This window comes from Ranitomeya imitator, chromosome 2 (genome assembly GCF_032444005.1).
Source record: "Ranitomeya imitator isolate aRanImi1 chromosome 2, aRanImi1.pri, whole genome shotgun sequence".
In the NCBI taxonomy this organism is placed as follows: domain Eukaryota; kingdom Metazoa; phylum Chordata; class Amphibia; order Anura; family Dendrobatidae; genus Ranitomeya; species Ranitomeya imitator.
The window spans coordinates 654,759,377-654,780,959 of NC_091283.1; the positions used below are offsets into that span (position 1 = coordinate 654,759,377).

The 21,583-nt window shown below is 42.5% G+C and overlaps 1 protein-coding gene across 2 annotated transcripts in view; it reads right to left on the minus strand.

Annotated features, from left to right (window-relative positions):
• Positions 1–21,583, minus strand: part of SSH3 (slingshot protein phosphatase 3) — a 166,277-nt gene that overhangs the window by 71,527 nt on the left and 73,167 nt on the right. For both annotated transcript variants that reach the window (XM_069752923.1, XM_069752922.1), the window contains 4 exons: positions 16,040–16,158; positions 6,996–7,067; positions 6,850–6,915; positions 6,577–6,768 (listed from right to left, as the gene is read on the minus strand). In XM_069752923.1, coding sequence (XP_069609024.1) covers positions 6,577–6,768; positions 6,850–6,915; positions 6,996–7,067; positions 16,040–16,158 — 449 coding nt within the window. The remainder of the gene's footprint in view (positions 1–6,576; positions 6,769–6,849; positions 6,916–6,995; positions 7,068–16,039; positions 16,159–21,583) is intronic.

The following is a 21,583-nucleotide window of genomic DNA, read 5'->3' on the forward strand; positions in this document are numbered from 1 at the left end:
GTATTGTTGGTCTAAGACGTTGTGTAGCTTTGATGTATCTCATTATCCAGGGATGATTCGCTAGTGGATAATCATAAAAGGCAGTTAAAGCTGAGATTTGTACCTTTAGCGTACTAGGTCTCAAGCCCATATCAAAACCTGTTTGGAGAAAATTTAGTATTTGAGGAATATCTGGTTGTTGGAGAACGGATATTGGAGTATTGGTCTGCGCACAAAATTTCTTCCAAATTTTCTGGTATATAGCCGAGGTCACCGGCTTTCTACTTTTTTTTCATGGTTGAGATAACTGACTCAGACAGTCCCTTTGATCTCAAGATCTCCCTTTCAAGATCCACGCTGAGAGTTGTAGCATCTTTAGATTTTGATGGACCAATGGTCCCTGTATTAGAAGATCCCGTCTCAGTGGTAGTAACACTGGGTCTTCCACCGCCATCCTCTTCAGCAGAGGAAACCAGCTCCTCTTGGGCCAATATGGCACTATTAGGATTACTACGGCTAGACTTTCCTGAATTTTCCTCAAAACTCTGGGAATTAGGGCTAGTGGAGGGAACGCGTATGCAAGTTCCATGTCCCAATGTTGAGCCAAGGCATCTATGCCAGTTGGATTGTCTCTTGGATTTAACGAAAAGAATTCTTTCGTTTTTGTATTGCCCCTTGAGGCGAATAAATCTATTTGTGGGGTGCCCCACTGTTGAATTAACTGAGTAAAGATTTCTTCGTTTAGAGACCATTCTGATGGCTGTACCTTCTCTCTGCTGAGAAAGTCCGCTATTTGGTTCTGTGAACCTTTTAGATGTACTTCTGTGATGGACTTCACGGTATCTTCCGCCCAGGAGAATATTTTTTCTGCTAGTGTTTGAAGTGGACGGTGCCTTGGTCCTCCCTGATGTAGGAGGAAAGCTACCGTGGTCGAGTTGTCTGAGAAGATTCGGATGTGGTGTCCCTGAATCTCGTGTTGACACCTCTTTAGTGCTTCCCAGACTGCCCTGAGCTCCCTGTAATTGGAGGAACTGTCGCGTATCGATGGTGGCCAAGTTTCCTGAAGGTATCGACTTTCTTGAGCTTGCATCGGTGGTTATGTTTATGCATGGGGATATTTTCCATGGTTTTCCTCTTTTGAGGTTTTTTATGTCGATCCACCATGAGAGGGACTGCTTTACCTCGCTGGGTAACCACATCCTGTTGTCTAATGAATCTTTTCTTCTGTTCCATACCGAAAGAACTTCCCTTTGAAGCGTTCTGGAGTGAAACTGGCTCCACTGTACACTGGGAATGCATGAGGTCATCAGACCTAGAATCCTCAAAGCTTTCCTGATGGAAATGTATTTCCGTTTATTTATTGATTGAAGTTCTTTTTTTATTGACCGTTGTTTTTGGTCTGGTAGGAAGGAGTATTCTAGTTCGGAATTTAGTAGTACCCCTAGAAATATCTTCTGCGTCTCTGGTTCGAGACTCGATTTTTTTGCATTTATTACCCACCCCAGACGTTTCAGGAGTGACGTGGTAATTTCTAAGGATTCTTCCATCTGTTGGGATGAATCTGCGATCAGCAACAGATCGTCCAGATATGGTGCAATGAGAACTTCCTTTTCTCTTAAGTAGGCCATGACCACCGTCATGAGCTTCGTAAATATCCTTGGGGCAGAGGAGAGACCAAATAGTAGGCACTGAAACTGGAAATGAAGTATTTTCTTGTGGTTTCTTATTGCGAATCTGAGGAATTTTTGATCTGAGGGATGGATGGGAACATGATAGTATGCATGTTTGAGATCTAGCGTGCACATTACAGAGTTCTTTTTTATTAACGGTGTAATTGATTTGAGAGATTCCATCTTGAAGCGTTTGTACGCCACCCATTTGTTTAATGGTTTTAAGTTTATTATTGTCCGGTAATCTCCGTTTTTTTTTTTTTTTTATGGAGAACAGACTGGAGTAATGCCCCTGAAAATGTTGATGATGGGGTACCGGTATTATGACGTTTAATTCTAAGAGTTCCCGTATATCTGTTATCAGCCTTTGATGTACTGCTGATGACTCCGTCTGTGTTAAGCAGAATCTCTTGGGGGGTAGATGAGTAAACTCTATCTTGTAACCCTGTGCAACTGTCTGTAGAATCCACTGATTCTGAGTTATGTTCTGCCATCCTTCTTGGAAGTATTGTAGTCTCCCTCCTATATTGTTGGCGTCATTGTTTGCTGGGTCCTGTTGATTGGTCTCGAAAGGAACCTCTTCCTCTGCCCCCTTTAGGGTAGCTCCACCTACCGGACTTCCCTTTGCCTCTGTAGTCCTGCCTTGGGTGGGAGCGAGTTTTTCAGAAGAATTGTGGTTTCTTTGGCTTCTCCTCAGGGAAGCCTTTTTTCTTATCAGACGCTTTTTCGAGTAGCTCGTCAAGGACTGGACCAAAGACGTGAGATCCTGAGAATGGAATCGAACACCGCTTGTTCTTGGATTGGGTATCCCCTGTCCACGATCTCAGCCATAAGGCCCTTCTTGCTGCGTTTGACAGCGCATTATTCCGGGCAGCAAAACGTACGGATTCCGCTGAAGCATCTGCCATGAAATCAGTCGCCATCTTTAAAACTGAAAAGGATTTAAGGATTTCTTCTCTTGGAGTTCTGTTTTTAATATGACTCTCCAGCTCGTCCACCCAAAGACTCATGGACCTTGCTACAGAGGTAGCCGCTATATTCGTCTTCATAATGGCGGCTGACTATTCCCAGGCTTTCTTAAGAAGATCTTCTGACCTCTTATCCATTGGGTCTTTTAACCCTGACGAGTCCTCAAAGGGAATAGCCGTTTTCCTTGTGACTTTGGCCACGGGAATGTCGATCTTTGGAACCGATTCCCAGACCTTAGTTTCTTCTGGGTCAAAGGGAAGACGGTATTTGAAGTCTCTCGGGACTACTAATTTTTTTCCCACGTCTTCCCACTCTTCCATTATCATTGCAGTTATGTGATTGTTGACTGGAAAAACTCTATTCCTGCGAGTTCTCAGGCCCCCAAACATCTCGTCTTGAACCGATAGAGGCTCAAACGAGTCTTCTATTTTCATAGTGCTTCTTACTGCTTTTAGCAGTATATCCGTATTTTCGGATGAGAACAAGTATTTCTTCCGTTCTTCTGGATGCACAGTTAATGTATTATCCTCTTCATCCGAGCCTGGATCGGAATAACCTGAGACCTCTCCTTCCTCGGAACTCACATCCATATCCCATCTAGGCCTTTTAGGCCGCGGAGACTGGGGTGGCACCATTGTAGACACAGAGTTTGGTGGTGCACAATGGGCATCTAATCGTTCTTTTTTTAGTAGTTGACCTCTCGGGAATGTCCTTATCCTGAAAATGTAAAGGAGATCCCTGTAGGTACGGAACTAACGTTTTGTAATGCATCCCATACCACGTACTACTCACATGGTCCGTGTGCGGCTCTAAGGATTGGACGTCTGGGCGAGTAGCACCTTCCATGTTACTGGGTCAAGTGTGCTGTCAGATGTCAGTCATTAAGTAGTCAATCTTACCCAGCTTCAAGACATCTGATTCGTCCTCCTTCCGAGCTCAGCTGCTGGCCTCCACGGTGATTTCAGGTTCCCAGCTGTACTGCGCATGCGTCATCTGGAACGCACGCTGACCAGCCTGGGACCTAGATTCCGGCGCCAGACATTGTTCCGGCTTTGATTTCCCCTTGCAGCTCCCAGGCGCACCCGGAAACGATCGGCGCCGCCGACCCCCGGAATCCGGCCACGCCCCCCGGAAGTCGTCACCTCCGACTGGAGCGCCGGACCGGAAGTCAGAGGAGCGACGTCAGCACCGGCCGCACGTGGAGCCTGAGGGAGCGCCGGACACCGCCGCCACAGCTATTGCCCCAGCGCCCCTTTTGTGAGGGGATGGGGCAGCCCATGGGAGCGCACAGCTCTACCACGTAGCGGAGGGACCTCCCTCGGTATCCTGCGACTTCAGGAGTCGCCAGACTCTCGCGGCCAGAGCCCCCTCCAGGAGGATGGGACCGCACTCAGGAGCTCCTGCTCTACCGAGACCTGACCTCGAATCAGGTAAAAAGAAACATCCAATCTTCTGGAGAACTCTCTCCTGCGTCTGTCCCTGATAGGGACAGGAAAAACACTGAGGGGTGGAGGTGGGGAGGGGCTATTTAACCTCTTTTGTGTTCCTGTCCCTATCAAGGATATGAAGAGCAACCTCCTGTGGTGCTGTCATGAGGGACAACCTGGAAATAATTTTTAAAAAACCTGCGTAGGTTCCCCTGTATTTTTTATAACCAGCCATGCAAACCTCACAGCTGTTTTGATAAACAGCCAGGCAAAACTCACAGCTGGAGGCTGCAACCCTCAGCTGTCATATTCAGCAAGGCTGATTATCAAGAATAGAGTGGTCCCCACATAATATTTATAATAATTTCAATACATAATTAATTTTAAAAAAGGACAGCCAGCCTTGCTAAAGCAGACAGCTGGGGCTGGAAATCTCAGGCTGGTCAGGGGCTATGGATATTATCCCCAGCCTAAAAATTGAACCCTGCAGCCACCCAGAAAAGGCGCATCTATTAGATACGCCAATTCTGGGGCTTTGCCCGGCTCTTCCTATTTGCCCTGTAGTGGTGGTAAGTGGGGTTCATATTTGTGTGGTTGATTTCACATTTTTGCATTGTCAGGTGACATCAAACCCATAGATTACTAATAGAGAGGCATCCATCCATTATAATAGAGCGGCATCTATCCATTACTAATCCTATATTTATATGGTAAATAAAGACAAAACAAGTATAAAGTCTTATTTGAAATAAAACAAAACATACTTTTACTTTTTTATTTAAAAATAACAAACACGGTTATACTCACCTAACATCTGATTCCACTGAATCACTCGTCTCCTGTAATAAAACAAAAATAAAAAGCAACAATATCCCTCATCTGTCCGTCGTTTTGTTCCACGGCGTAATCCATGTCAGGGATTTAACCTGGACAATGCCAAGATGCGACCGTCCAGGCTGAGAACCATCAGTGAATGAGCTGCTGAGAGGGCAGCCTCAGTGACTAGTGTTGAGGTCATCAAGGTTACCGCAGGTCATTGAGGCTGTGTTCACAGCCGGGCTGAACTACGGTGACCTCGGTGAGATCCCCTCTAGCACCAAGGCAAAGTCAGAGCACTGGTCTAACGGTACAGAGGAGAGTTCATCGCAGTTCAACGGGAAAATTTTACTGCGGTGAATCTGAACTGTGGTGAACTCACCACTTTCTCATGATGCACCATGGTGCATGGTGACCTCTCTGAGGTCACTACAATTCAGCCTGGCTGGGAATGCAGCTCACTCACCAGTGGTTCTCAGCCTGAACGGTCGCATCTTGGCACCATTTAGGCTGAAACCTGCTATCCCCCAGACATGGATTAAGACATGGGACAGAACAATGGAGAGGTGAGGGATATTGGTTTTTTTTATATTAATTCTCTTGCAGGGGACAATGGCATAACTGTAATGGGCTGGGCAATGCTGTGAGTATGGTATAATTAAGATTTATTAAATGAGTCTGTGTCACTCTTTCAATTAAATGACTTTATTCTGGGTGTTTGTGTATTTATACAATTTGACTATGGGGTTAGTAACGGGGGCATCTTATAAACGCCTCCACATTACTAACCTCTGGGCTTGATGTCACCTGACAACAAAAAGGTGACATCACCCACCCACCTCCCCTCATCTATCACCCAACTTGTCATCTCATCAGAGCAAGTGTAAAGAGCAGGGCCAAGAGCCAGAATTTGCACATCTTATAGATGTACCTTTTCTGGGGCGGCTGAGTGCTGATATTCTTAGCCAAGGGAAAGAGGGGGGGGGGGATATCCATGGCCCCATCCTAGGGTATTGATATCAGCCCACAGCTGTCTGCATAGACTTTGCTGGTTACTAATTATAGTGGGGCTCTACATCATTTTTTGGGGTGGCCCAGTAAAGGCTACGTATACAGCTGTGAGCTGATATTAATAGCCTAGGAAGCTCCATGGGTATCACCCCCTTCTTAGGCTATAAACAATCGTGATCTAGAGGTATGGTTCTACAGTAAGTAGTTGTTTTTTTTCTCTGGGGGCACTCAACTTTAGTAGCATGCACAAAGAGACACAAGTTAGCCCAAAAATGAATGAAAAAAAAGGTAACAAAACAACGCAAGAAAACATGTGTTTTTGTCGCCGCTTTTAGCTTTCCTGCTAAGAAATCAGGTTTTGCTGCAGAAAAAAAATTGCTGCAAAAACGCCCGATGTGAACTTTGCCTAAAAGGGAAAAACTACTGTGTCACAACCTAGGGTCAGTTGAAGACTTTACAGGGGAAGCCATTTCTTTAATTTTTAACTTCCTGCTGTTATGTGAAGCTACCCCTTTCATTCCTCCTTTATATAGACGGGAAGTTAAACATTTATTTCATCCCTCACTAACGGAAAAAACGTGCTTCTCCCCAAATATTGCACATAGAGATCTACCAAGATCTAAGCTCTATATTCTATTTTTCAAGCTTGCATTTTATTACATTGAATGCTTATAGTTATCAGTCCACATCTCTTCATCTCTCACCTCTCAGGGGTGGTGGGATCCCTCCGTGTAGATGTAATGTCTGACGTGGCTGTCCATGCATTAATACATCCCTGGGGTGAACGGTGATGATCTAGGTAATACTCCAACCCAGGACATAGACTGGCCCCACCCGGAATATAGTTGTTTGCTTCCGAAGCCTCACAGGCTTTGTGGAGCATTTGCAGGAGTGCCCTACAATGACATGCAACCAACGAATTACATAACACAGTATTACACACCCAAGTCAATGGTTGCCTTTATTATAAAACTCACCACATTGTTTGGACAGATATAGGTTTGAACGCCCTGATGTCCATCCCGCAGGTAACACTGAACCCACTAGGGAGACAAAGAAGAAGGCTAATTATCTAAAGCCAAATAGTTACCAAACTAAATCATCATTCTGGCGGTGCCCTTACCCGTCTCCATCTAGGAAGACTTGCGTATTGCTCCACACTGGTAGAACTGTTCCAATTGTGCAGACATTGGATCTACAAAAAAAAAAAGTCAGAAAGGATAATTACTTACCGGTTATTTAATTTTACAAAACCCACAACTTAAATTAGGAGTATTACTGACTGAACTAGTTCCACCAGACTTTTCAAAAGGAAAGGAAGCCTAGAGCAAATGAAAACACAACTCTCATTTTCTCCTTTAGTGTATTACAGAGCATTTATAAGGGAATCTGAACAAATACAATTAGGTCCAGAAATAATTGAACAGTGATATGTTTTGACATTTTAGCGGTTTAACAAAACATATGCAATATAAATATATATACATGTATATATACAGTTAAATAAACAGTATATGTTTAAAGTGCAGACTCTCAGCTTTAATTTGAAGGCATTCACATCCTAATTGGAGTAAGGCCAGGTTCACATTACGTTTTTGGCATCCGTTAGACGGACTACGTTACACCGCGGCATAGCGCGGTGTAACGTAGTCCGTTAACGCCGCCATTTAGTCCAATGTCGGACGCATCGCTAGCGCACGCCCACAATGGGCGTGCGCTAGCGATGTGCCGTCATTGAGTGATGGACCCTGGGACGCGGGCTGCAATGTGAACCTAGCCTAAGGGATTAGGAATTACAGCTCTATATGTAGCGGCCTCTTTTTAAAAGGGACCAAAAGAAATTGGACAAGCCCCTTCTAGCTGAAAAGCTTTTTAATGCGCTATCCCCTCACTAATCTATCATCAATTAAGACAATAAAATGGAAGAGAAAAAGATCATCATTTTTTGTTTCGGGGTTCATCATTTTAATAACTAATAAAGGCTAAGTATATAGCAGTGAGCTGATATTAATAACCTGGGAAGCTCCATGGGTATTACTCCCTTCTCTGGCTATAAACATCTGATCCCAGCTGTCCACTTTCCCTCTGCTGGTTATGAAAATGTCAGGGGTATCCCAAGCCATTTTTTTTAGAAATGTATTTATTCATTACCAAACTACATGTACAGTAAGCTACACACGCAAACCACTGATTATATAGCTCACTCACATATTTATATGCAGATATGTTTTGAAGAATATTTCTTTGGGAAACCATCTTAAAAATGACAGAGAATTCCCTGATGAAATAGCTAATGTTACAATCGCATTGCATTCGCTTGTGAGACGGATTTCAATCGGATGCCAGGTGATAAAAATTGTACTCGCTTCAAATTCACATGCCACTTACATAACACTCGTCCAACTTTTCAGGAATATCGGACTTTTTTTTTTTTTTTATGGTGATGGGAATGAGCCCTTAAAAATAGGCCAGAATAGACTTTGCCAAAAACATCCAATGAAGGCAGCCCAGTTCTGGATTAGCATTCTTTGGACATATGAAACTAAAATCAACCTGTACCAGAATGATGTGAAGAAGAAAGTATGGAGAAGGCATGGAACGGCTCATGATCCAAAGCACATCACATCCTCTGTAAAACATGGTGGAAACAGTGTGATGGCTTGGGCATGTATGGCTACCAATGGCCCTAGGTCACTAGTATTTATTGATGATGTGACTGAAGACAGAAGCAGCCGGAAGAATTCTGATGTGTACAGGGCGATACTTTCTGCCCAGATTCAACCAAATGCAGCAAGGTCGACTGGACGGTGCTTCACAGTACAGATGGACAATGACCCAAAGCATACTGGGAAAGCAACCCACAACAAGGCATCTGATATGAGGCATACAAGTAGGACTTTTTAAACAGTAAGTAACCTGTATGCCCATATTAATAATTTAGATAGGTCAAATGTGGTGACAGACTCCCCTTAACGATCGCAGACACACCTAAAAACGGTGGCCGTTAAAGGGCTTTATTTCCTCACTGCCGATTTAAAACGGCGATTGGGAATAAGACTATAATGTCCCGCCCTTCCCCCCCCAACATTGGACCCTGGGGAACCCGATCAGGGAATGTTTTTCTGGTCCCCGATCACGTAAAGAAGAAAAAAGTGTGCCAGCTATTAAAAAGATTTCTCTCTCTTCTGACATGATATACATGTCAGAGGAAAGAGAAATAAGGTCCCAAAGGCCCACCCCCATAGCTCCATCCCTGGCCCTTCACCAACTCTTCCTGAAAAAAAAAAAAAATGGTAGGCGCAAGCGCAGTACGCCCACCGAGATCTGCGAGACGGCACGCGTCAACAACAGGGAATTTTCCTATTGGTTAATTTTGATCACTGTGATAGAATTTATTACAGCGATCAAAAGCCAATAATTAGTAGGTCATCCCCACCCGTCCTATGTCATCATCTTAGCCAGATTATTATTATTTTTTTTTTATTATTATTATTATTATTATTTTTTATGCTGTGCCATTAGGGTTAGGGTTGGGGTTAGGATAGGATTAGGTTTTGAGTTAGGCTATGGTTAGCATTAGGTTTTTTTTTTTTCAAAAGTATATAAAAAAAAAAAGAAATCATGACAATATGAAGATTAGATTTGAGTGCCAGTTCTTGCTACTCAAGTTTGCATCGGTGTCGCGATACTTTGTGCATACCTGAGCACTCAATGCAAAATCGAATAGCGAACGCTTGTGCTCAATACCAATGATGACATATTCAATTGGATGACTTAATGTCATCATTTTCTGTGCAGTACCTTTGGTTTAAAAATCCTAACTATACCCCTGGATAAAATCCTTGAGGGGTGTGGTTTCCAAAATGGGGTCAGTTGTAGGGGGTTTCCACTGTTTAGGCACATTAGGGGCTCTCCAAACGCCACATGGCGTCCACTCTCGATTTCATCCATTTTTTAATTAAAAAAGTCAAAACAGTGCTCCTTCCCTTCCAAGCCCTGCACTCAAATAAGAGTTTTCCCTCACATATAGTGTATCGGCGTACTCAGAAGAAATTGCCCAACAAATTTTGGGGTCCATTTTCTCCTGTTATTCTTGCAAACATAAAAATTGGGCAGTAAAGCAACGTTTTTGCAAAAAAAAGTAAAATGATCATTTATTTTACTTCCACATTACATTAATTCCTGTGAAAAACTTGAAGAGTTAATAAACTTCTTGAATATGGTTTTGAGGACTTTGAGGGGAGCCGTTTTTAGAATGCTGTTACTTTTGTGTATTTTCTGCCATGTAGAACCCCCAAAGTCACTTCAAATGTGATGTGATCACAAAAACAAATGGTTTCGTAAATTGAAGAAAAACTGAAAAATTGCTGGTCAAATTTTAACGATTCTCACTTCCTAGAAGAAAAAAAATAGGTTTCAAAAATTGTGCTGATCTAAAGTAGACATGTGGGAAATGTTTTATTATTTTTCTTGAGTGTTATAACTATGGTATCTGATTTAAGGGCATAAAAAATTAAAGGTTTGAAATTTGCTACATTTTAAAAATTTTGGTCAAATTTTCAATATTTTCACAAATAAACGCAAATCATAGCAACCAAAATGTAAAACTATCATGAAGTACAGTATGTCACGAAAAAAAAATAAAATCTCAGAATCAGTGGGATCCGTTGAAGCGTTATGGAGTAATTACCACATAAAGTGACACAGGTCAGATTTCAAAAATTTGGTCTGGTCATGAAAGGAAAATCGGTCACCACATTTGAACTATCTAAACTATTATTATGGGTATACAGGCTATAGACTTGTTGCTGAGAAATCATTTTATCACTTTATATACAGATGTTTCTCACAAAATTAGAATATCATCAAATTTGTTAATTTATTTCAGTTCTTCAATACAAAAAGTGAAACTCATATATTATATAGTCATTACAAACAGAGTGATCTATTTCAAGTGTTTATTTCTGTTAATGTTGATGATTATGGCTTACAGCCAATGAAAAGCCAAAAGTCATCATCTCATTAAATTAGAATACTTTATAACTTCAGCTTGAAAAATGATTTTAAAATCTGAAATGTTGACCTACTGAAATATATGTTCTGCTGAGGTGTTATGGAAGCCCAGATTGCTTTGATAGCAGCCTTCAGCTCGTCTACATTGTTGGTTCTGGTGTCCCTCATCTTCCTCTTCACAATACCCCATAGACTCTCTATGGAGTTAAGGTCAGACGAATTTGCTGGCCAATTGAGCACAGTGATACTGTTGTTTTTAAACCAAGTATTGGTACTTTTGGCAGTGCTGATAGATGCCAAGTCCTGCTGGAGAATGAAATTTCCATCTCCAAAAAAGTTGTCGGCAGAGGGAATCATGAAGTGCTCTAAAATTTCCTGGTAAACGGCTGCACTGACTGTGATCTTGATAAAATACAGTGGATCTACACCAGCAGATGACATGGCTCCCCAAACCATCTCTGATTGTGGAAACTTCACACTACACATCAAGCAGCTTGGATTGTGTGCCTCTCCACTCTTCCTACAGACTCTGGGACCTTGATTTGTGTGTGTGTGTCAATGACTGCCTTCTGGACATCTGTCAAGTCAGCTCAGCAGTCTTCCCCATGATTGTGGAGTCTACAGAAACAGACTAAGGGACCTTTTTAAACGCTAAGGAAGCCTGTGCAGGTGTTTTATTGTTAATTTTTTTAATTCACTGAGATAATGACTTTTGGGTTTTCACTGGCTGTAAGCCATAATCATCAACATTAACAGAAATAAACACTTGAAATAGATCACTCTGTTTGTAATGACTATATAATATATGAGTTTCACATTTTGCATTGAAGAACTGAAATAAATTAACTTTTTGATGATATTCTAATTTTGTGAGAAGAACCTGTACCCCAAATTTGCTACTGACCCGAAGAGTCATACTGACAGGTCATTTTCGCCAATAACAAAGGCCATAAAAACAGAATCCCAAATTGATGGAAGAATTGCATATTTTTTTCACCACTTTACCACACTTGGATTTTTTCCCTTGTCTTTTAGTACATTACATGGTAAAGATAAAGGTGTCATTCAGAACCACAACTCGTCCTACAAATGAATAAAAACCAACCATCATATGGCTATGTCCTTGGAAAACTAAAACAAAAAGTAATGCCACTACGTTGAGTATTTGGTGAGTTTTTCCCTCAGTATTTGTAAGCCAAAATCAGGAGTGTTGGAAAAATACAGAAGAGGTGACGTGTTTCTATTATAATTATCCTCTGATTGTTCCACTCCTGGTTTTCGCTTATAAATACTGATGTAAAATACAGACTTAATACAGAATGTGTGCATGTGGACTAAGGGCACCACTGTTTTTTTTATCTATTTACATACATGGCCAGATTGCCACTCCAACTTAGAGCATTGAAAGGAAATTTGTTGGTTTTACCAGACTATGTATATCTTACAACTCTAACTAAGAGTATAGCCTAAAGGTACCGTCACACTCAGCAACTTTGCAACGAGAACGATCCGTGAAGTTGCAGCGTCCTGGATAGCGATCTCGTTGTGTTTGACACGCAGCAGCGATCTGGATCCCGCTGTGCCATCGCTGGAAGGAGCTAGAAGTCCAGAACTTTATTTCGTCGTCAGGTCAGCGTGTATCGTCATGTTTGACATCAAAAGCAACGATGCCAGCAACGTTTTACATGGAGCTAACAACCAGCTACAACGATAAGTGAGTCGCCGTTACGTCACTGGATCGCTCCTGCATCGTTCTGGAGTTGCTGTGTTTGTCGTCTCTACAGCGACCTAAACAGCGACGCTCCAGCGATCGGCTCGTTGTCTATATCGCTGCAGCGTCGCTGAGTGTGACGGTACCTTAAGACTACAGTGACACATCTGTTGTGCTTGTCCGTGAGCAGTTTGTTTTTTCTTCCCGGAGATAACAAGGACCCATTGTTTTTTATTGATTCATATACACACCAGTTTGATCAGCGAGTCTAGTCCATGAGACTCATAGCATTTCCTTTTTCATCTCCGCCTCAGTTATTAAAGCCTATAGGGATCGATCATAAAATGGATGAATCACAGAAGACATCCCTTTTCTACTTCAGTGTTCCTTTCGTGTTTCTATTTTTCACTGACCCATTTTTAGAGATGGATAAAAAAAAAAGTTAAGACAGCTTATGGATGATTAAAAAAAAAGAGTTTTGTAACTCGCCATAAAATTACTATATATTAAAGCCTTCATTGGGAGAAATAGAAACTATGGGTGAAGTTGGCTGCCACCTGATGGCCGACACTAATAAAACACCTGAAAAAATTGGCTCCTACCCAGCAGGCTATTCCTTGCCTACCAACAGCAAGCTACTCAGTTATTATTATTATTATTATTATTATTATTATTATGTATTATCATAGCGCCATTTATTCCATGGCACTTTACATGTAAGGAGGGGTATATATAATAAAAAACAAGTACAATAATCTTATGCAAGTCACAACTGGTACAGGTGGAGAGAGGACCCTGCCCGCGAGGGCTCACAATCTACAAGGGATGGGTGAGGTTACAGTGGGTGAGGGTAGAGCTGGTCGTGCAGCGGTTTGGTCGATCGGTGGTTATTGCAGGTTGTAGGCTTGTCGGAAGAGGTGAGTCTTCAGGCTCTTTTTGAAGATTTCCATGGTAGGCGAGAGTCTAACGTGTTGGGGTAGAGAGTTCCAGAGTATGGGGGATGCGCGGGAGAAATCTTGGATACGATTGTGGGAAGAGGAGATAAGAGGGGAGTATAGAAGAAGATCTTGTGAGGATCGGAGGTTGCGCGCAGGTAAGTAGCAGGAGACGAGGTCATAGATGTATGGAGGAGACAGGTTGTGGATGGCTTTGAATGCAATGGTTAGAGCTTTGAACTGGAGTCTTTGGGTAATGGGGAGCCAGTGAAGGGATTGACAGAGGGGAGAGGCTGGGGAATAGCGGAGAGACAGGTGGATTAGTCGGGCAGCAGAGTTTAGAATAGATTGGAGGTGTGCAAGAGTGTTAGAGGGGAGGCCACAGAGCAGGAGGTTGCAGTAGTCAAGGCGGGAGATGATGAGGGCATGGACTAGGGTTTTTGCAGATTCTTGGTCGAGGAATGTACGGATCCGGTAAATATTTTTGAGTTGAAGTTGGCAGGAAGTGGAAAGGGCTTGGATATGTGGTTTGAAGGATAGATCAGTGTCAAGGATTACACCAAGGCAGCGAGCTTGTGGAACTGGGGAGAGTGGGCAGCCATTTTCTTTAATGGATAGGTCTGTTGGGGTGTCAAGTGAGATGGGGGAAAGATGATGAATTGTGCTTTGTCCATATTAAGTTTTAGAAATCTTGTGGAGAAGAAGGATGAAATAGCGGACATACATTGTGGGATTCTGGTTAATAGGGAGGTGATATCTGGTCCAGGGAGGTAGATCTGTGTCATCAGCATAGAGATGATACTGAAAGCTGTGAGATTCTATGAGGTGTCCCAGGCCGAAGGTGTAAATGGAGAAGAGCAGGAGCCCTAGGACTGAACCTTGCGGGACTCCGACAGATAGGGGACGAGGTGAGGAGGTGGTGTGTGAGTGGGAGACGCTGAATGTCTCAGTTAGTGAGAAAGCAGTAGAAAAAGGAAAAAACACAAGTGCGCGCTTGTCAAGATTCTCCGATGCTGGCAGCAGGCCATCATGTGACCACAAGTGTGCAACATGCGCATTCCCAGCCACATTCCAAATAGACATGGACGGGCTCGCCCAATGCTAGTGAATTGAGTGAGGCCAGACATGTGTAGTTGAAATGTGGACAGAAATATGCATATCATATCTTGCCGCCTTCACCTGAGAATCCTGATTGCGCACCATGCATACTGTGAGGACTCACAAGTCTGCAGTTACATAAAGCGCCTGCAGACTTTTGTGCCAAACCTTGGCAACTCTTATGCATGAGGCAGCAGATCAAGTAAGAGGAGGGATACCCAGACTACTGGACTACTCCTAATAGAGTTTTGTCCCACAGTTCAACCCAAATTACATATTCACTGCAATCCATGCTTGAGGCCACAGAGTCTACTGATATGTTCCATCTAAATGGCTGCCAAGCTGCATGTTCCAAACTACTCTGTCCAAAGTACACGAAACCACTGTTGGAGGAAGTGGCTGTTTTGTTTTTGCTTGCTCTAGGCTTACTGTCCAGCTGTGTTGCAGGACTTCCTCTCTCAGTGGTCCTTGCCATGGGTGAAGGAAAAAACTTTAAACTTATGGTTGGATTGGAATCCATAACTAGACGCCAAATTAAAATGTAACTTTTAATTAACTGTTATTAAAAAGGACTAACAACATATAAGACACACAAAACAATAACATTGAAAAATCCTGGACTACCCCTACACTGTGTGCTTTCCAGATTTCTTGCCTTCCAGCGGAGGTTGGCACACTTGGTAAGCGATAGTTGTGCCCCCGCTCATCGGCGGCTGTCTCTTATTTCCTTGGTGTACCCTTCTTTAGATATTAATTATAAACACAGAAAGGCAGCAAAAAAGGTTAACCAGGTACCTTAATAATGGATCAAATAAAGACTATAATACCAATATGTTAGCCAACATTTCTAGACCCTGATCCCTTTTGATCATACATATTCTTCTGGAATCCATAACTCCCAGTTTTGTAAACACATCACTAAACATAGACTATCTTTTGAGGTTAAAAGGTGAACCCAGGCAAAATTGAAGCTTAACAAAAAGATGGATCCAAAGCCACAAAGCAATGAGGAGCATTCAATCAGTAGGTTTCATTGATTCTGAATAAGAACCTGATAAGACTACAGAAAACACATTTATTACTGGTAGATCCTTGAGGAGTGGTTGGATCAGTGGTAGATAACATAGTGCATTACAGAAACTGGCCAATGAGCATGATCAGCGCTTTCCATATTTCCAGTTTCCCTTGGTAGATAGAGGACACAGAAGGTATGCAAGGCCCAGCAGCTGACATTAGTCAGCTAGACAATTATTTGCCACCAAGTACCATTGTGCAATTCGCAATTTGTTTGAAATAGGGCCAAGTCTCACAAATCCTGGGGGATTGTGCAACGTCTTGGTCAACATATTATTTTGTGAATTGTGACTAAAGATAAGACAAACTGTGGTTAATATTATTAGAAAGTCTTACCCATCATGAGCAAAATCCACTCCAAGTAGAATTGTCTGCTCTTCTGTAGATCTACCAATGGAGGAAACCACAACCAGATATCTAGTTAGACATGACCGGATGGGCTCCAGACGAACCGCCTGTTGGGAAAAGATAGCCAGCATTTGGAGTTACTAAAATGGCAATGAAACTAAGAACTAATTACTTCTACCATAAAAAAAATGCTCTCCAAAACTGAAAATTCAGCTTCATGGCATTTACCAAGACTATATTGTCTATATAAAGGAGATAAAACAAATAATCATGGCCAAAATGTTCTTTCTAAATTTCAGCAATCTCTCACAGAAGATCTAATAACAAAAGGTGACACAGTTGACAGTGAAGCAATGCCAGCATATGCGAGCTCTTACTAGCAATATACCAGGCAGAATTAGATTTGACAGCATATTGGGTCAGATTTACCATAATAACTGTGCTTCAACTTTGAAGATGCATGCAAAGAAATTTGACACATTTTGGGGCAAATTACCACATCTAGTGTAAGAGAATCATCATCCATAATATACTAAATAGTCATGTTGTGACTAGCAGCCATCTTGGACAATCTCTCGTCAACTAATTTTGCCAAAAGAGATGAGGCTCTCCCCAGAATAGAGGTATAGAATGACCTCCGTGCTATTAGTAGGTATGGATGGAGTCCAGGGAGACTAATTGGAAGCGAGTAGTGTATATATTGAATTGATATAGAAACCAGGAACATGGAACTTGCAGCTCATGAAGAGTTATGCGAGTATTCTAAAAGTAGTGATGTAAACAATGACATTAGCTAAAAGGCAGATGGAAATTAATAGGAAAAAAACATTAATATTGTCACGTTGTGTCATTGTATGCTTTGTTCTAAAATACACGTCTCTCTTTGCAGTATGAGGTAATCATGTATACGCCCTTTGCCGCAACATGTAGCTTTCTTTGTCTAAACTATGTATAAAAAGCTCCCGATACTGTTCTGGGCCACACCACGGCCAGACCGAGACTCAGCATGAAAATCCCCTTGTTGTCAGTTTTGCGGCAGGCTCTTAAAGATATTTCAAATTTTCAAAAACCTCGAATTGAAGTTTAGGAAAATTTCCCTGCTTTTCTCTGTTCCAAAATCTGCTCTGTATGTGTGTTCTATACTCTTTATCAAGAAGCAATACTGTAAATATGGCTGCGTGTATTTGACTACACCTTTCCTGGCTGAACAGTAGCAGCCAAGGTCCCCACTTGTGTCTTATAGAGTTCCCACTTACCTTACACATGAAGCAGAGAAGATCTGTTCCAGCTGCTAAAGTTTGGCTCCACCGTGGACGTTAGCAGTCTTCTCCTTTCCTCCGGACATGCGCAGTGCGCCTCTAAAGCAGGATTGTGTACACCCAGCTTCAGAGGCGCAATGAAGTGTAGGCAAGAAAGCCCTGTGCATGTGCAAGATTTGCAGAGAGCAGGCGCTCTTACAAATCATGTTTTCACACCCACAGGTGTATGATAACGTTTTGGGTGGGACGACAAGTCTGGGGAAACAAACGCCCCATCAACTAGTCAAAAGGAAATTTGCATATTAAAAATGGAGCGTTGAAAGACTTTTTTTTTTAAACAGGGTTTTGTGTGTCTAACAGTATCAAGTGCTTGTTATTCACTGAGTTTCTAAAGTAATGTACAAATGCTGGTGGGTTGAAGGGCATGGGTGATCTGTCAGGTTCTCTTTAATCCCTTCCCGACATATGACTTATTGGTACTCATATGTCAAGTTCCGTTCTTTGATGCAGGCTCAGGAACAGAGCCCGCATCTGTCCTGGTAGATGACGGCTTTGTTATTCAGCAATCATCTGCCTCTGACAGCCGCGCGAACAGTGAAGCGCCATCCGTGGTTGTTAAACTACACTGCGTGCAGAATTATTAGGTAAGTTGTATTTTAAAGGATTATTTTTCTTATTGATCAACAACTATGTTCTCAATCAACCCAAAATACTCATAAATATCAAAGTTTAATATTTTTGGAAGTTGGAGTGGGATATTTTTAGATTTGGCTATCTTAGGCCTCTTTCACACGTCCAGATAATTTCGGTACCGGAGAAATCGGTACCGGAGTTATCCGTGTCCGTGTGCTCATATAGCACATCAGTGTGGCACACGTGTGCCGCCCGTGTGCCGACTGAGGACCACACGGACCGTGCAGGAGACAGCGCTACAGTTAAGCGCTGCACCTCCCGCCTCCCATCCCCTGTGCGCCCGCCCGCTTGCCGAGAAATACTCACCCAGCTCCTGCGATGTATGCTCTCAGCGCCGGCAGCAGGTCCTGTGTGAGCGATCACAAGGTACCGCTCATTTCAGTGATGAATATGCGGATATTCATCACTGTAATGAGCGGTACCAATGTTTGGCAATTTGAACTCTGGTGCATCCCACATACATCTCACAATTTTGGACTTTTCAGAACCCGGTAAATCTCTCTTCTGACCCATTTTGCCAAAGGAAAGAAAGTTGCCTAATAATTAAGCACACCTTATATAGGGTGTTGATGTCATTAGACAACACCAGTTCTCATTACAGAGATGCACATCACCTGATTTACTTAATTTGTAGTTGGCTCTCAAGCCTGAATAGCTTGGTGTAGGACAAAATCTATAAAAAGTATCATGATCAAAATACAACTTGCCTAATAATTCTGCACGCAGTGTATTGCATGCCTCTGTAAATCTGTGACAGCGACATTTACATAGCGCAACCCTTTTGCTCAATATTATGACTGCCCATCAGCACCCTGCAATCATGTTGACAGCTGGAGGTCTGCTCAAGATCCCCGTGCCTGTCAAGTCAATACTCCTATGAAAGCCTGTCTGTGGCCGTCATTCATAGAAGACTTTTCCTTTACACAGTTACATAGTAAGGCTATGTTCACATGTTGCATTTTTGCTCCTTTTTTGGAGGGGGGTGTAAGGGTGTACTGGGGGCTAACAATTATGCATACCTCTGCACACTTTCCTAATAAAATGTGTACGTTTCACATGTAAAGTGATGTATCATGTAATATTGTTTTATTGTGTATTAACATGTCAAATAGCGTGCTTAAGTATATGTACTGAGAAATTTATATATATCTTTATGGGTTAGGGATAGAGATAGGGAAATACAGTGATAGTGTAAGGTTTAGTATTAATAAGGGGTTATTTAGGAGTTAGAACACTGGGGGGGGGCACTGTAGAATAGGACATTAGATTATGTTAAGAACTGGTTTGAGTCAGAATAGTGACAGATGAAAAAGAGGGCGGGGCCAGTGTAGTGGCAGGAAGAGTGCCTTCCTGCGGTAATTTCAGTTAGAGTTGAGCAGTGACGTCAGGAACGAGTCTGTGAGCAGAAGCTCAAAAGTCCAGGCCCTACGGGTGGATAGACACATGAGCACAAGTGAATCTGAGTAGCATTAGGGAGACAAATGGCTAGGCTTGAATGAAAGTTCTGGATCGTCCAGGACTTACAGTCTGAGAAAGATAGGCAGCGGCATCCTTTGGTTTTGCCCATGATAGGAAAAGTGGATGGGGAACAGCAGGAAGAAGCTAGTTTGGATACTCAGGGAGCTGCGGTACCGGAGGATACGGTATGGGAACAAGTGGTGACAAGAAGAACCAGGTACAGTCAGTTCAGGGAAAGGAATGTCCGTAACTTGTGAAGATTGCTGTGCGGTGTCTATGAATAAACTGGACGAGCTAAGTAAAGTTGTTTTGTTAAAAATGAACTTGGACACTGAAAGTCATTGTGTGGTGCTGAAGGAAGCTGGAACGTCGCAACCTGAGGAGGACTGTAACCAACAATTGAGTGAAACGCATTGCACACACAGCACACACCAGAATGGACATGATATTTCTGTAGCGGAGCGTCAGGGTGTCACAGAAAGGCAGCAGCCCCTCGACACAGAGCAAAAACGCAACGTGTGAATATTGCCTTACAAGTGTTGAAAAAAATACCCAGGTCCATCACATTCGACCTTTCTCCACCGATTATACATTATTTTGTCACTAAATTATCTATAACCCACAATGTTATGTGTACTAAGGAAATCATCCTGTCCTTTTTTTTTTTTAAACCTGTTATAGTGTCTGCCATTACTGCCTCTTGTGGTCGGCATTCCACATTCTGACTGCTCTAACCATAAAGACCCCTTTCCTGTTTAGCTGCCAGAATCCCCTTTCTTCCACTTGTAATGAGTGCCGCCTGGTAAATAGCATGGTATTTGGAAGGAAAAAGTCGTGTGCCAGTCCTTTGTATCGAGTTCACATATATTTCTACAAATAAATGAGATCTCATCTGAGACGTCTTTTTTTCTAATCTAAACAAGCCCAACTTTTCCAGTATCTCATCATCTGGAAGGCCTTCCATCTCTTGTAGTAAGGTACGGACGTTGCCCACCTTTGAGCTAACTGACTTCTGAAAATCCTTTTTAAAAAGTGGCCTTACAAGTCAATTATAGAGAGGTAACAATACTTTGGGATCACAGGATTTTCTCTCTCTCTTTTTATACACCTTAAAACCTGGTTTGCTTTTGCAGCTGCAGCACTGACGTGAAGAATTATAGTGCCAGGTCATTTTTACAATTTTGCCCCTACCTACATAATGGGGAAAAAGTGAAAGGAAAAGTGTTGGAGGCAAATTGACAGCTGCCAGATGTGAACAAGGGAGACTTAAGGAATAAGAGCGATGGCGCCAAAGAGTATATACCATACAGTTGCTAAGATGGGGCCCCGACATGGGATACTCACCACACACGGGAATATGAACACACACACAAAATGCGCCACACACTACCACGTGCTTGAACACATATACCACCCTCAGCACACATTTCACCACACATACACCAACCTCGCAACATAAAAGTCGAAACACAAAAGTCGCCACTCAAAATTCGCCACATGCAAAACTAGGCTCAAGCGAAACTCGCCACACGTGCAAAACTCACCTCATGGAAAACTCGCCACACAAAACTTGCACATGCGGAAAACTTGCCACATTCACAAAAGTTGCAACACATGCAAAAGTTGCCTTACACAAAACTTGCACACACTCAAAACGCACCACACATAAAACTCGCCACATGCAAAACTCGCCATGCGCAAAACTTGCTGCACACAACTTGCTACGCTAACCTGTCACATGAAACTCGACACAAAAAGTTGCTACACGCATGTCACCACACAAAACTAATCTCACAAAAGTCGCTACATGTATGTCACCACACGCAACTCAACACACACCACTTGACACATGAAACTCGCCCTAAAACACATACAAGTCTGGTATTATCCTGCAAAAATAAAAATCTCATTAATAAGCAGACAAACTACAAGAGCAACAAATGTACCATGTAGGAAATACGGCAGCTGTCAGTCACATGACCTGTCTATTATGTGTATGTGTGAGCTTATATATACTGCCAGGGGGAGGGCTTCCTGTTGGCTGGGGATTATTCAGGCTGCCAATAGCAACCAATCACAGCTCAGCTTCTATTTTGCTACAGTTAATTCATCTGAGCTTTGA